Source organism: Jaculus jaculus, chromosome 3 (assembly GCF_020740685.1).
Source record: "Jaculus jaculus isolate mJacJac1 chromosome 3, mJacJac1.mat.Y.cur, whole genome shotgun sequence".
NCBI lineage: Eukaryota > Metazoa > Chordata > Mammalia > Rodentia > Dipodidae > Jaculus > Jaculus jaculus.
Genome location: NC_059104.1, coordinates 9700308 through 9716971, shown reverse-complemented (window position 1 = coordinate 9716971; position 16664 = coordinate 9700308). Strand labels below are relative to the sequence as shown.

The 16664-nt window shown below is 43.4% G+C and overlaps 1 protein-coding gene across 1 annotated transcript in view; it reads right to left on the bottom strand.

The window, feature by feature from the left end:
- Nucleotides 1–2595: 2595 nt before the first annotated feature.
- Nucleotides 2596–16664, bottom strand: part of Ccdc168 (coiled-coil domain containing 168) — a 28813-nt gene continuing 14744 nt past the window's right edge. The window contains exons 5-8 of the mRNA XM_045145283.1: nt 15332–16542; nt 10264–14830; nt 4073–9837; nt 2596–3808 (exon numbers count right to left, since the gene is read on the bottom strand). Coding sequence (XP_045001218.1) covers nt 2596–3808; nt 4073–9837; nt 10264–14830; nt 15332–16542 — 12756 coding nt within the window. The remainder of the gene's footprint in view (nt 3809–4072; nt 9838–10263; nt 14831–15331; nt 16543–16664) is intronic.

Here is a 16664-nt window from a genome sequence, read left to right as displayed (position 1 = left end):
GGCTGAGTGTTGTAGGGCGACCTGGTAGCAGGGAAGCAGTGACTCTGGCTTCAATCCCATTCCTTTCATTTCCCTTTCTGCCACTGACACCACCAGGACGTTACAAATGAGCCCAGGCCTTATGGCAAGTTTTTAACACAGCAGCCCCTGCTGGACATCCCATGAACTACTTACTACCTCAGGGCAGTTTCCTTTCAGAACCCCGTGGGGAGCCAAGTTCCTACCTCTGCTCAGCTGCTCTTAGCAATTGCTAAAGTAAAAAGCAAATACTGCAGGACAATCAGGGGGGCATTTCCACTCTGATTCCGAGGTTTGAGGAGTTGTGTAGCAACTAACAGGCATATATATCCCACGAAACAATTGTAGGTAAGAATAAAATCGAAGGGTTGGAGACATGGCTTAGTGGTTAATGTGCTTGCCTGAGAAGTGTAAGGGTCGGAAAATCCTGGACTCAAATAGTGTGTAAAAGCAAAGAGTGATAATTGTGCAGAATCAGCCAGCAAGCAGGGGGTCAACCATTCATACAGCATGGTGACCCCAAGAGGAGCATGCAGGCACCTTTGAAGCACAGCGAGGGGGAGATCCAGGTGGGTTAGGTGATCTTTAAAAATGATTGGCTAGGCAAGCAGTGGTTACAGTTGTAGGTCTTTGATTGGTTAGGGCAAAAGGCCTGAAAGGGACCCGTCTCCAGGAACTGACTCAGCCCCTGGGCGGCGGTCTCCTCCTGCCACGTGTCAGGGTCACTATTGATGAACAGCCCGCCCTTTTCCAGAAGTCCTGCCTGCCTCTCCAGCAAACTGAAACTTAGGCCTAGTTAGGGTGGCACCTTCCTGAAGCCTGTCATGGCGTCAGTTTGATCCTTTCAAGAAGCCCAAGGACCCAGATTTGATTCCCCAGGACCCACATAAGCTAAATGCTCAAGGTGGCACATGCATCTGGAGTTCGTTTGCAGTGCCTAGAGAGGTCTGGCATGCCCATTCTCTCTCTCTCTCTGTATCCTTCTGTCTCTTTGCATCTTTCTGCTTACAAATGATTAAATAAAATATTAGGGGGAAAAAGAGAATCTTGTAAAAAAAAAATTATACATTTTAAACAAAGAAGAGACATGTACGTCTTAACTCTCCCTAGAATCTTGCACTTGTAAAAGCCAGTCCACATAAGTCACCAGAAGATTTGATCTTTGTGTCACCATTTACTCCAAATGAGTAATTCTGCATAGACGGCCTCAGCAAAAATGCTATCAATGGGCTAAGGAGATGGCTCAGTGGTTAAGGAAGCTTGCTTGCAAACCCTGCCAACTCGGGTTCAATTGCCCCGCACCTACGTAAAGCCTTCACAAAGCGGTTTATGCATCTGGAATTTATTTGCACACACCTATGCACACACACAATACAAATAAAAAACTTAAAAAGCACTAGTGGCTTGTATAGATATGTGTTGACATGAGATGCCATCATGCTGCGGGTGTGTGTGTGAGAAGAGTCTTTCAGGAGATTGTTCGGTTCTCTTCTACAACCTGACACTGTGAGGGTTTTGTTTTATTTTGTTTCGAGGCAGGGTCTCACTCCAGCCCAGGCCGACCTGGGATTCACTCCGTAGTCTCAGGGTGGCCTGGAACTCAAGGCAATCCTCCTACCTCTGCACCACCACATGAGTTTTCTTCTTCAAAAACTAGCTGGGTGTGATGGCGCATGCCTTTAAGCCCAGCCAATAAATATTTTTTAAAGTGTTCGACATCTTTTTTTGTTTTGTTTTGTTTTTTTCGAGGTAGGGTCTCACTCTAGCTCAGGCTGACCTGGAATTCACTATGTAGTGTCAGGGTGGCCTCAAACTCACAGCAATCCTCCTACCTCTGCCTCCTGAGTGCTGGGATTAAAGGCATGCGCCACCATGACCACCTTGAGGTATATATTTTATTTTAAATGTGGCAGCACTGTCATTTCCCTGGATTTTAATGAACAATTCCTGTTATTTTCAGATGTGATAACGGGGTTGTGGCTATTTTAAAAAGCTCTTATAGAAACACATAATAAAAACTTGCATAGACCAAATAATATATTGAGGGTTTGTTCCAAGCTCCTAATGAAGACCAAGTTAATGGGACACGTGGATAAGGTCTGACCACAGGCTGTTTGGCTCGCAGCCTGGCTAATGTTCTATGTTCTTTGTGTACGCAGGTTCAGAGTTCGCCATGGTTAAAAAGCATAAGGTATTCAACCAGGTTGTCAAACTCAGTGGATATCACCCTGTACTTGGTCCACATGTTGTGGAACACTCACTGCAACCTCAGACCTCCCTCTGAGTCTCTGGGCTCCTCTCCAGCTCATGCTCCTGTCCCCCCACTCGCCCTTCATTCAGCCCGGGGTAGGATGACAGAGGGGCTTTCTTCTTAGCATTATGAGAGGCCTCGTGTGGACGGGCCAACTCATCTGCTTTTCCACCCTGGCCTCCTACTACAACTGCACAGACTTACTTAGAAATAAAGTATGCAAGCCGAGTAAACTCTCACAAGGAAAGCACTAGACAGTTTGCCAATTTATTTGTTATGGGATATCACAGCTGCAACCGGCATTCCCACTTAGAGATCACTCATCTTTAGCGGACTTTACCAAAGTGCCCCAATAACTTTTTATGTGAACTCGAGATAGCCAAAACATTTGAAATCTTTGCCACCAGCGGCACTCGGAAATTTCTCTTCATTAAGGTTTCTTGGGGAATAATCCAGCGAATGGTTTTGGGGGCACTGTTGAGTGAGTCCGCTGATATACAGGCATAAAAGAAAGGCCGGTTTGGTTTTCTTTCTGAACAGAAGTTGGTCTCCTCCCGATGACGTTTTGCTGCTGATTTGTGACTGCTGTGTGAATCATATGGCCTTTCTGACTCGCAGTAATGCACGTTCTTCTTTCTTCTGTGTTGCTCTTCACTGTGTACACAACTGTTGTCAGAGTCCTGGTGAACACTAGACTTTCTAAGCAGACCAAGTTTGATCTTCTTTTTATCTTTGCTTTCTGGGCGCATGTGATGAGACTTGAGATGGTCTTTTACATGATGCGATTTAAAACTTGATTCACTGGAGGAGGAGGTTAAAGGGTAGGCCGTTTTACTCTGCATGGTCCAGGAAACTTTCTCTTCACTGAAGGCAGTGGAAGATGCTGTAGACTGAATTTCCCCAGCACCTGATGAACGATGACACACCAACTCAGAGGACTGCATTTTGGAGGAGGACCTGTACTTCCTGCTTCTGTGAGAGTCGCAGGAGGACAGTGTGGTATATAAGCTATGTTTTCTGCAGGCTTTCGCTTGATGGACACCCGGCCCTTCACCATAAAAGGGTTTCAAGTATGCTGCCTCTTTCATCTGTAAGAATTTTTCCAAAGGAATGCCTTTCTCTACTGCGAAGAGAAAGTCATCTGACTCCTGGCTTAAGTAAAAGTTGGTTTCTAAAAATACACAGTCCTCACTGTCGCTTTCTTTGGGAGCTAGAGATCTCTCTGGGTTAGGCGAAGTCCTGGTCTTTATGCCAGTATCAGTGAAGCCATCAGCGGCCTTCCGGGCGGAATGTGACTCAGGAAAGCCGGCAGCCTTTTGCTGAGTGCAGAAATCAGAAGGCTTATATGCACTCTCTTTTTGAAACAATTCATGACATCTGTTATTTTTTCTTGGAGTCATGTGGGCTTTTAACTCTAGACGACCTGTAGTGTCTTTCTGCTCCACCCCCCGTAGATCAGGGCCCAAGGTGTGCACGTGGCTTGGTTCTTTTCTGAAGAGCGCTGAATTTTCCTGTAGATTTTGCTTTTTGAAAGAAATACATGGTTGTTGTATAAGTCCTTTATCAATGGGAAAAGTACATTTCTCCCCACGACCATCTCGTCTTTCACAACTTGGAGCTGTACTTAATTGAAGAGTAGGCTTGGGTGGGCCACTTGGTGCAGGGGCCACGTTGTTACCGGAAGACCTCAGAGCCGAATCACCCTGCAGATTAGGGCCCAAGGTGTGTACGTGGCTTGGTTCCCGGACTTTTTTGAAGAGCACTGAATTTTCGTGTAGATTTTGCTTTGTGAAAGAAAAAGGTTGTTGTTGTACAAGTCCTTGATCAATGGGAAGAGTACATTTCCTCCCACTATCATCTCCTTTGTTACAACTTGGAACTGTACTTGATTTAGGAGTAGGCTTGGCTAGGACACTTGGTGCAGGGGCCATGTTGTTACTGGAAGACCCCAGGACAGCACGTAAGTATTTTTGCTGTAAATTGAGATCTATTTCACGAAGAGCTGTTTTATCAAAAAGTAACAAAAGTCTGTTTGTTTTCTTTGGTGCTTTGACAGCAGAATGAATACACTTAGGCAAAGGTTTGGATCTAGCCTGGGCGTTGACCATTGCATACGATTCGCTCACAATTCTGGAGAAGGTTTCTGACTGCAGCTCCAGTGATTTCCTGGAAATGTGCATGAGAAGTTTGTCTCTTTCCTCCACTGAATACTTTAGGAAAATAGGAGTCGGCGGGTGCTCACTAGCAGAAGCAGTAACCGCAGATGCCCCATTTCCTAGCTTTTCAATGCTGTTCGGCCTTGTCACAGTATCCTTCTTACCACTTGAACCAGCAATCAGTACTTTCCTACTGACACGGTCTTTTTGATAACTGTATTTCAAACTAGGTTCTTTAACTCCTGGAGATATAAAATTCATTTCTTTATGTCTCGGATAATGTCTCCAACTGTTATCTTCAGAAATACCCACTTTGGAGTGGAAGTTAAGCTTCTGTAAGGATATTTTTGCCATCTCTGGTAGCAGATTCAGTTTTATTTCAATGACTTTTGAAGCTAAGTGTTTAGTGAGCTTATTTTTTTCTTCAGGGGTAAGATGTTTTAAAGGAGGTTTGCCTTGCAATACGGAGTACGTTCTGGATGATGTATCTGGACCCTCCGCAGGAGGTGGTGACTGTTCGTCATCAGCTCTATCGTCATGTACTTTCTCCAATCCACCTGAAGGAAATTTGTTTTCAATTATATTTCCAACAGAGGCTTCAAAGACAGTTTTAAATGCTTCATAAATGGAAAACAAACATTCTTTGAGCATTTTTCTCTCATCCCCTTCTACCTGAGATGCTGTGGGCACAGTCTGTGTGTTGGCCCCTTGCTGCTGGACCTCCCGGCTGCTTGTGTCCCTTCCAAGCTCATCACCCTGTTCGCTCTGCTTGGGAGGCAAGGAACACCCGCCAGCATCAGACGTTTGGGGTCTGGGTACGGATTCCCCTACCACTGAAGAGGGCTGCTCTGAGGGTGAAACAATGCACTTTTTGTTTTGCTCCATCATGGACAAGTCAGGGTTTTTAATGATCTTGAAATCATCATGCCCTGGAACAAGCCTATTTCTTGTTTGTAGAGTTATGTTGATTTTATCTGTTCTACTTACAAAGCTTTCTTCTGACTTACCATGAGGAAGTCTCTGCATCTTTACCACTGAGGGCTGGGGATCCCAAGCATCTGGGTTTGTACAGTTCGTTGCCCCTTTTGTAATTGTTAAGGTGTCCTTCATTCCACAAGCGCCGGGTGACTTCTCCCCATATTTAGAAAGACGGTGTTTTACCTTTCTTATCACTATTTCAGAGGCGAATGTTTCTTCATTTTGAGGTGTACTTGCAATGGTGACACTCCTGTGAAGTATTGCTAAGGCATCCTGACTATAGGAAACCATGTTGTTTGGTTTGCTGAGGGCATGTTCCAACTTTATTCTACTGCGTGCACTGCTGTGCCCCAACATACCAGGCATCTCTGAAATTGGGTATATGGGGAAGCTCATTGTTAAATCTTTGGTGCTCACCTCTGTTTTCGGATGTGTTTTTGCTAATCTGCCTTTCTGACTTTGGGGAGAAAGAAAGACATAGGCAGGAAGTGAAGCTGAAACATTTCTCTGAGACCATTTTTGTTCTTGAATGTTTCGTTTTAAGTGAGGCAATTCTAGTTTCTTTTGAAGTGGAAAGTTAACAGAAATGAAGGCACTTGAGTTCGTTTGGTGCACACTTGGAGACTGTGGCACTTGCTTTTTTGTAATAATGCCCCTGTCCGCTATATTTTGAGGGTTACTTTGCTTGGTGATTTTTATTTTTCTGTATGATAGATGTTTCTGTGGTGTTAACACCTTGAGAGAATGTAATTTGCTTATTGTAATAGGATTTTGTTTATCTTTCTCTAGCTTATCAAACTGAGCTGAGCCCAAAGATTTTGGACATAGTTTTGATGACGTTCTGCTCTGGTGAGCATCTCCCTCGATAGCAGGAAATCCTCTTGCACTTATAGGGGTGCCAAGTGTGACAAACGTCTCCTTGGATGTCTTCATTGGCAGTGGAATTAAAAGCTTTGCACGTACTTTATGGTGTAAGGTATCTGTAATTTCAGTGTTTTTCTTCTGATTTCCCATATTATTTGCCTGTAGTGAGGGGTAGGAATGAAATGTAGTAAAGTGTTCTTTTTCAGGCTTTTCTGGCAGTGCCCTTTTCCCCAATAAAAGCGCTAGTGGTTTGTTTCCACTTCCTATGATATCGATGCCAGTGAAATGGATGGGACCACCTTGTGAGCTTGAACCTCCTTCTGACTTAACTTGTAGATGTGCACTTTTGTTCTGGGCTCTGCTCACTACCTCTGCGTTTCCTGGCCACTCGGCTGCTCTCGGGACCATGCGGTCTTCTGCTTTTTTAACAGTATTCTCACTGCCATCTTCCGCCACTGTGTCTCTGTATGCTACTTCCTGGGCGCCTGGTGATTCCTGCAGCTGCTGCTGTGGGCCTGCAATTTCTGCCATGTCCTCCTCTTTGTTCTGTGAATCCACAGGAAAGGGAAATGCTGGTGGTGTGGATATAAAAGTCCTTGTCAGCACCGTGCGTGGCTCACTTCCATCTCGGTGCCGGCTTTGGTCCAGTATCTTCATGTTTACTACAAATTCCTTGGTAGCAAGGATCTGTGAGATTGGGGGGATCTTGGCTTTCTTACCATATACCCCAGTTTTCATGTTTACTGCTTTTTCTTTGGGTATTGCACCATGTTTTTCTTCTCTAACATTACCACTCATGGCCTTTATGCCTGAAATTGTCTGGACATCTGCTAATGCTGAAGTCATCAGTAGAAGCTGAGAAGATGCTTCACTTTTTTTATCTCGTTTACTTGGACCTACCCTAACACCAGCTGGAGAAGGTTTGGCTGTGCAAATTTGTCTTGTAACTTTGTGTTGTTGTGGTTCACCTTGACCTTCAGGCTCCTTTTGCTTATGTCCTCCAATATTCACGTGCAGTTCTGTTCTATAAAGCTTATGGGAAAGAGGTGATTTCCATGTATTTAGAGTTGTATCTGTTCTTCTCCTATCCACTGCTCCCTTTGTGTCTATGTCTTCTTTTGGAGGCACAAGTGTTGTAACGTCATTCATGATATCACCAGCAATTTGCTCTGTAGGCTCTGTTTCTCCCCCATTTGACGTTCTCTGAAAAGCAGGCTTTGTAAGCCTTAACTCTGTGAGATGTAATTCTGTATTATCCAACTGGGAAAGAGGCAAAGAGGATGATGGATATTTGGTCAGAGGCATGCTTGGTCCATCTTTCTTTTCTTGAGTCTTCAACTCTTGATATTTGGGGACCATTGTGATTTTTATTCTTTGTGTACCATCCAGTTCTGCTTTCTCTAGCACATATTGTTTCCCACTTTTCAGAGCAAGGAAGGCTTCATCAATGACTGGTTGCACACATATGTTTCCTCCAGAGTCTGATGGTTTCTGGGGACGTGCTGAGGAGACGGGGAATCTTGTCAGCATCAGGGTGCTCTCTTCCCTGCTTCCAGTGCTCACACAAAGAGAGCACGGAGGAGATTGTGAAGGAGAAATCCTAGCCTGCCTTATAGCTGGTTCGCTTGTCTCTTTTTCTGCCTTTTTCTCCCGTAATCTAGTTTTTGACTGATGGTCACTTAAATTGTGTATAGATAAAACAGGTGGTGTGTTTGCTTTCAAACATATATCCTTGGGATCAACTCTATCACACATACCCACAAAATTTTCTTTGATTTTCTTTTCTTCTTGGGGCACATCTTTTAATTTCTTTATGTCACTTGAAAGTTCTCCAACAGCCATTGCTGAGCACATTATGTCCGCATATGATGATTTATTCAGGCACAACTGCACTTTTGTAATTGCGTTGGTCAGATCGAATTTTGGTTCTTTGGTCTTCTGCAGCTCTTTAGAAGAAGATGGAAGTGGGAATTTCTTCATCCTCAGATCCATTAACTTGGAGGTCTTTCTGTCTCTCACAACTGTGCTAGGCGCTTCTTTTCCCCATGTAGTAGATCTTACTGGTCCCTTTTTGTTGCTTAACACAGAACTGTTCAATGTACTATGCATATCTGGTGGTGGAAAAGAAAACCTTTTTCTTTCTAACATGCTTCCCTTTTGATCCACACCAGTGTTTCCTTTCAGAAAATACGGACAGGAACATAAAGAAGCAGTTCCCTCTGGAGCCACTTCGGGTTCTTTTTTGCCTCCTTTCACTTCCTCTCTTTGATCTTTAGTGCTCAAATGTTGTACTTTTCTGTCATATAAATGTGCGGGTGGAGAAATTCTCATTTTCAAACTTGTTGCTTTGAGCCTTCCATCTTCTACAGCTTCTCTTTTTATACTGTCCTTTGTCTCTTCACAAAGCCCTTGTTGACTGGCTATTACTATCCCATTATGTGGGGTGATGTCTTCATTTGAAACTGCACAACCTACTTTCCCTGCCTTTGATGACAAAGAGAGCTTGTCTTGAGGAGGAAATTTATGAAGACATGGAGAAGGTGTGGCATGATTCATTCTTACAACCACATTAGGATATCTTGTTTCCTCCTGCTTCTGTCCCACTTTGTCTTTGGGGCTCCACTGCGGATTGTTGCTTATATTCAGAGTACTGGACTCATGGGTACCGAGCACCCAAGGAAGTTCATAGGTCTTTGCCTGGAGACCTGGGCCACTGGAATGTGGCACCTCATCTGTGGCTAAAGCTTGCACCTCATCGTCTTCTGTTGGTGGATGCTTTGTTCCTCTTTCTACATGATTGACAGTGGACTGTGTAGGCACTACTGTCTGGAGCCCTGTGGATGATGATTCCTGGAGCATGGGGTATGGTGCGTGGCTTTGGGTTGTTCCTGCCTCACCTTTTTCTTCATTTGTCATATCTAATCTAGAAACAATGCAGGAAGTAACAAAAAGGCGAGTTTTGCTCAGAAACTCAACCATTTCCTCACCACCTTCCTGCCTTTCTTTACTTTGCTCTGAGACATCCACTGGCAATTGCTTTGTTTGGGGCATACGAGAAAGGGACGGTTTCGCCTCCACAGCAATGTCCTTGGGATGTGTTGTGCTTTTCTCAAAAGCAGCTTCTTTATCCTCTTCTACATGCGTAGTGGATCTTGCTATGTTTGAATCTGTTGAAATCACACTCGAACGAGACACGGTATACTTTGATTTCTCTGCACCTGAGGACTCCATGTTTTGTGAGGGTGAAAGATAGGATTCTGTGACTTCTGGTGGATTGTCCTGGACTTTTCTATTGTCTAATGTACTTGGAAGTAAAGATACTTCAATCTGAACCTCAGCCAGTTTGCCTTGTCTTTCCAGCACTTGTCCCAAAACTTGACTCAACTTTTGATTTGTATTTGTTTTTGAAGTCATGTCTTCTGGTTGCATTGTATGTTCCATTGTGATCATTTCCCCTCTAGCCACCTCATTCTGTGCTTTATACTCTTGAACTGGGTTTACTTCCTTTGATTTACCATCTCCAAGTGATTCTATCTGTGCTAATACCCCAACATCAGATAATTTCTGGGACTGGAGTAGTGAAGTGGGAGATTGGGTTATTCCTTTTACACCTTCTCCTTCCACTGTGTCTAATGAATGATGGGAAGATGGATCAGAAATATATACATACAGAACTGACCGTTTGCGTTTGTATTCATGGTCTGTTTTCCCTTGATTTCTACTGTTCCTGTTCACTTTCCCTTGATCTTCGCCTTCACAAGGCCGTATCTCTCGTTCTGTATATTCTGTGCCCAATTTCTCTTGCTCAAGACCTTTCCCCCTGGCTCCTCCTGGAAGACCACCCTCGGGAGCCATCTTCCATTGTGCTTCAACTTCTTTTCCTTGGAGTCTACCTTCTCCCTCCATTTTCTCTTGTTCCCTAACTTTTTCTGCTTTTGCTTCCTGTCCACTGTCTGGTTCCATTTCTTCTTCTTCTTCCTCCTCTTCTTCTTCTACTTCTTCTTCTTCCTTAACTTCTGCTGTTCCTTGTTGTCTACCATCTGGTTGTATGTCTTCCTCATCTTCTCTCACTTTTCCTTCCTGCCTATCATCTGGTCCCATTTCTTCTTTTTCTTCCTTAACTTTTCTTTCTTGATGGCTCCTGTCTGGTCCCATTTCCTCTTTTTCTTCCTTAACTTCCCTTCCTGTTACTCCTTGGTGTCTATACTCTGGATCTAATCTCTCTTGTTCTTCCTTTCGTTCTCTATTCTCTGGACCTATTTCCTCTTGTCTTTGACTTTCTCCTTCTGCTTTTCCTTGACCAATGCCTTCTTGGTTCCCTATGTTTTGGCATTCCACTTCAACATCCATGTTTTCTTCCTCCTGGCCTTTTATATTCATTTTCCCTTGCTGTTTACCTTCTGCATCCATTTTCCTTGGCTCATGCTCTGCTAAATCCACTTTCTCTTCATCAACTTCATTCGTTTTCTCTTGATGTCTGCTTTTGGTACTCGCTTTCTTTTGTTCTTTCTTTGCCCCTTCCCCCTTAGGACTCTGCAGCAGAACTTGTGAAGGTGCTTTACTTTTTTGCCAGTCTTCATTTTTTGTATGCAAGATTTTCTCAGCTAATATTTCTGCTTCATCCTCTTCTCTCTGTGGCAAATGAGTTTTTTCTTTGTGTGACACACTTGTAATATCACTGTCAACCAATTCTTTACTTTCCTCTAATTCATCTGATTTTTGGCATGGTAGTTCTAGAAGAGAATATCTTGAAGATATTATAATTACATTGTCTTCTTTTTCTATCTTTGTATCCAATTTTAAATGAGAAGGAGAATAAGTGCTGGTATTGGTCACAACCATATTTGGTTCATCTCTACTTTTTTGTTGTGTTTTCTTTTGATCTCTGATATCTAACTGAATTTCGTGTGAAAGTGATGATACTTTTTCCTTCACAGGTTTATCTTTTTCTACTTTTGTACTCTCATCTCTTGTCTGGATTACATTTTGTATGGAATCTTTTACATTGTTCAAGATCGGAAGAGAATCCTGGACCTGTGACTGTTGACAAGGGAATTTTGTCTTTATTTCCATAGCTTCCTTGCCATTTATTCTTATGTCAACTTCAGAGTTAGGAGAAGTCATGCATGACTTTCTGTGATTCTCAACTCCATTTTCCTGAATCTTTTTCTCTTTTTCTTCAACATTAACCTCTAATTCCTGTAGCATTGAAGACTGTTTTTCCCTCAAAGCTATTCTTTGGGAATGCATAATTTCTTCAGAAGCTGTTTCCCACCTACCTCTCAGTGGCCGATACTTGGCATTTTTAATACTGCTTAAAATATCATCGGTTGACTCTTCTTCTATTCCCAGGGTACCTGAAAGTTCCCGGAGTGTTGGTGATGGAAGACAGAACCTTGCTATTCCTTGTGTGTATGTCTCTCTTATTTTAGGATCCCACTCCAGGTGAGGTGAACGTAGGATGGAACCTGGGCATTTATTGTGAACCAGACCCAGATTCCTTTTACTGCCCTGAGTCACTTTCTCTCGTTCTTTACGTCTCTTGTTCCACGGCGGCTCCTTTCCATGCTGTACGTATTTAAGTGAGCAGTCCTGCTGCAGCGCAGCGCAGACGAGGCCTACGATGGCGTTCAAATCTACTGCCCTACGCCCACCTTGTCTCTTCTCGTGCGCAAGGCATTTTGAATCTGTGGCACTGTTTAAAATACATGACTCTGAAAATGATACTTTTCTGACTCGTGATGATCGCTGGGATTTTAATGATGGCGGAAAGCAGTTCTTTAGTATTCCTGCTTTCTTTCTTCCTTCTTTTATTCTTGAATTCAAATTATGTTGTGATAGACATGGTAAAGAAATACCAGAGGTGGTCACTTTCATACCTGATTTACCTGCACCATCTTGTCCTGTACTCTGTTGTTCTATAACACATAACCGCAAAGGCAATTCCTCTTTGCAGAGTACAGGAGACAGTGCTGATTTCTCTGTCCCTAGAGTAACTGCAGAGTCCATCATCCCTTCCACTGCTTTCCTTCGCTCCTCCTCTTCCTGAGCGGCATGTGGTCTTCGCACATGACTTGGGATGACCCCCTCAATCTCTCTGTCCATTCTGCAGTATGGCAAAGCAGGGACGATGTCGACTTCTTCTGCTACAGCTGAATTGGCTTCTTCCTTCCTGTACCTCACGTGTGTCATTTTCCTCTCTCTCTCCCAGTGCAGCTCTTGAAGGCGGCTTGGGGTGTCCGGATCAGTGGCGCTGAACAAAACTGGCAATGCTAGGTTCTCCACTAGTCTTTCTGGGCATGTTATGTCTTTCATAACTCCTGGTTTAATCCCACCCTTCTGCATTTTAGTTTTATTTAAAAGATGCATGCAAATAGAAAGAGAATGTGAGAAGATTCTATGCAGACAGACTTCCGCTGGCTCCTTTTGACTTGCTTTATGCGCTTCTTTTTTTCCAACTCCTAACTTAGACGTTGACTTGACTACTTGCACCGCATTTGATGATTGCTTCCTTTGTGGGGACAAAACATCCAGACGTTTTATAGTTTCACTACTAGACTCTGACTCTAAAGGCAGTATTGTTTTTTGTGTTTTCATTTGATATGGAATGGTTAAGGCCACAACACACTTCAGCCCATGCGGCTGCACACACCTTCGCTGAGCTTCAGAAGACGAGTCCAGCGCTTTTGTCCTTTTCAACACATTCTCAGCTCCCGACAGTGTTTCTCCTCCATGGGGCTCTACATGTGGCTGGAGATGTGGGTAAGTCTGAGAGCCAGACAGATGCTTCCCAAAGCTCTCATAGAAAGTTGATAGGTGATGCTGCTTTTGTCCTTTCTTTCTGCTTTGAAAAAATTCACCTGCCACATCCATTTGCTTTAGCACTTTCCTAGTCTGTGTCATATTTTCAGCATCTAATTTTACTTGTTGCTCTTGAGCATTGGTGTGTTGTAGATCTGTTCTCATGGGAGACTCAAGCTTCGGAAGAACCTCATCTGTACATTTTTGTTTCTTTTCCCACTTTTCTGAACTTCCCATGAGGCGGCCTAGATTATCTTCTGCCTCTGAAGCCTTCTTCCCCTGTGATGACATAAGCCTGTGTATGCTCATCCATGAAGGAGTGGCAGATGTGTCACCTGTTCCTTTTTGGTATTTTCTTCCTCGAACAAGCAGATCAGTTCCTTTCATACACAGAAGTTGATCTACATGAACAGCAACTTTCTTTACCATTGGGTTCAAAACATTTGAATTTAATGTTGCTTTCTCTAAGATTTGTTTTTTTGTAGTTTCTTCATGAAGTTGATGCAATATGCAAGAAAAAATGGGCTCCATAATTTTTTCTCTGTTCTGGTTATAATTACTTGGTTGTTTTGCCCTTGATAGTTCTGAAGCTTCCACTTTCTTTCCATTTGATTTGAAGGGAATGTCAGTTAAGCCTGACTGCTCGCTCCCCCGCGGCGCTCCGTGGACGCTTCCGGGGATGCCATCCCTCTCTCTCCTCATTCTATTCCCTGTCTGCTTCACACACAGAGGGCCCCTCCTGTGGCAAGGTGCAGATTTCAGAATTGTACTCGATAGGTGACCTGATTTTGTATGTCCTGTGGGAGATGCACAAATCTTGGGCAGGTTCCCTAGGTTTTTCTGTGCTTTGGAACTTAGTAAGGAATCAGTTTTTTTAAATTCTTCTTTTTCCAAAATACATGGAATGTTTCTTCCGTTAATATGTACACCTCCACCCTTGGCTTCTTCCCCGGGGGTTTGTAAATGACAGGGCTCCTTAAGAGGGCAGGCAGTGGACCCCAGGTCTGCCATCGAAGTGCTCTCTTGTCTTGGTAACCCCCCCTCTTTATGAGCCTTTTGTTGAGATGCTTCCGATTCTGTGAGAATTTTATCCTGTCCCTTTGAACTTGATGAATTATCTTTTTTCTTTGATTCTTCTGTCCCCTGTGGAAGTGAAATGGCATGTCTGATAATATGTACAACTCCTTGCTTTACTCTTTGGGCAATAAGGAATTCAAGTTCTGTATCTGATGTGGGCTTTGGGGTATTATGCCTCCTATAATTGATTTCTTTCTTCTCTGGAAATATAACGTGATATGCTTTGCTTTCCAAATTGTTATTCAGATTAATATGATCCGGCTCCTCCGCTTTTTGGCTAGTCATTAACTGATGTCTATGTTGTGGAAGAATGTCGAGTAAAACCACTTCATGTTCTTCTGGCTCTGTAATACGTTGTGCTGATTTTCCGGTAGTGCTTGATAATGCATCCTCAGCAGTGGACTGTGAAGATGGTTTCCTTTTGTCCAGTGACATCTTCAGCTCTAGCTGCTGTATTGGATATTGTGGCTGGGCTTCATCCCTCTTTGTTTCCATCCTCTCTTTAATTTGAAAGAGAATAGAGCCAGAATCATGGCTAGCATGTGGAACTAAATGTGACCCAGTCCCCCTCTGCTGTAACGCCTTCTGTTTCTTAATGTTGCATCTCAGGTCTATCCGCTTGCATCGGCTTCCGTGTCCTGTCATCCGAAGCAGCTGGAAAACAGGCGTTCTCGTCACCTTCATTCTTAGAGTTTTGGGATACAGGGCACTTTTCACCAAAACTGTTCCTCTCTTATCTTTGTGGCTTATAACTTCAGGAGAAGCAAACACACCTATATAAATGGAATCAGGGCTGAGCCCTGGTCCATACGGTCTTTGCTGTCCCCACCAAGTGGCAATGCTCTTGTTTAGTTTTGTCCCATCTTCTGGTTTGCATATGCCAGTATTCTCTGTTGTGTTGACAGAATGCACTCCAGTTGGAGAATAAGTTAGAACTTGATTGGGATTCACTCTTGTTTTCATGCTTACTGCTATTTTATTTTTTGTATTCTTTCTCATTGTTTTCCTCCTCTTCTCCTGTTCTTTAATAAGCAATAGTAGTCTTTCTGTATTTGTTGTCATGAGATCTATCTTTGAGATTTTCTTTTCCTGCTGGGTTGAATCCCTTAAGATTGTGGCTTTCATTTCAGTTTCATCCTTCAGCTTTTCAGGATGACTCTGCTGCAGGATGTGAGAGGAAACTGACCTCAGAAGCACTTCTGTGAAAGAATTTGATTGCTGTGCCACCAACTTTCGATTGAGTACTTGTTCCTTTGAATCTGACGGGGTCTTAGGTACTTCCAGCCCTTTCTTCCTCTGCAGAACTGGTGGCTTTATGTCTCGTTCTGTTATGGGTTCTTTTGTCATTGTTAAACAAGGAGGTTCCTTTATGGGAAAAGAAACAGATTCCAGACCGGTTATTTCCGGTTCCCACAGCGCTGTTTTCCAAGATGACTGCTGTGGCAATGCATCTTGCTGCTCACTGTTCATCTCCCTTCCTCTTCTACATCTTAGAATATCAAGACCAAGGTAGTCAATTTCACTTTTCTGTGAAACTGGATCACAGGATACCTTTCTTTGCAAACCTTCCAATTTAACAGCAGAGTGCGTCTTCACTTGTTGTGACCTAACCCATGATGGTTGCATATAATGTTGAGGAATATCCCTTACGATGCTTTGCTGGGCATGCTCCTGTTCTGACGTATTTGCTTCCAGTTTGTCACCGGTGCTGGATACATCCACACATCCTGGCCTTGACATTTGACTTTCATTTAGTGATTTCTCCAGAAGGTGCTTCTTCTCTGGCAGCTTGTCTTCTGTTTTTACTTCAGGAAGCTTTTTAACAGGAGGGGCAAGACACCTCTCATCCAAATTAGCTTTCAGAAGTTGATTTGCTATGTTTTCAGCCAGCTGGCATATTTTCTGCTGATGAATAGTCTCTTTCAGTCCTTTTTTATTGCTTCCATTATCATATCCATGAAGTTGGAAAGCTGATGTTTGCTTTGCCTTCAGATTAATCTGACTGGTACACGTAGTGCTTTTCACATCTGTTGTTTTTGCCATATCTTTCTGTCTGATAATTTCAGCATGTGTAGGTTCATTGGCATGGGAAGAACTCCACATAGTTCCTGCGATATTTGGCTCTTCCTGTTTCTTTGGCAAAGCAAAAGACTTGGGACTTGTTATTTCCCTGCTTGTTGCTTTCAACTCATTGTTCGGATTTTCAAGAGGACGTGCCTCAGAGGAAAGAACAGGCGCTGTACTAAAGTCTTCTCCACATTCTATGCTTCCTTCTTGATCCACCAAATAAACAGCTGTTTGCTGAGGAGTGATGATGCTCTTGGGGCTCATGGTATTGGGCACTTCTGACTGGAAAGGACTAGGCTGTCTCATCTGATCTGCTCCAAACTCAAATGGCTGGATAGTCCGTGAAGCTTTTGACAACAAAACCTCTTGCTTTTCTTTCTCCCTGGCTTTTAAAAACCTTCTCTTTTCAGAGGACTCTTCATATGTAGCCCGCATACTATGTAGTTGCTCCA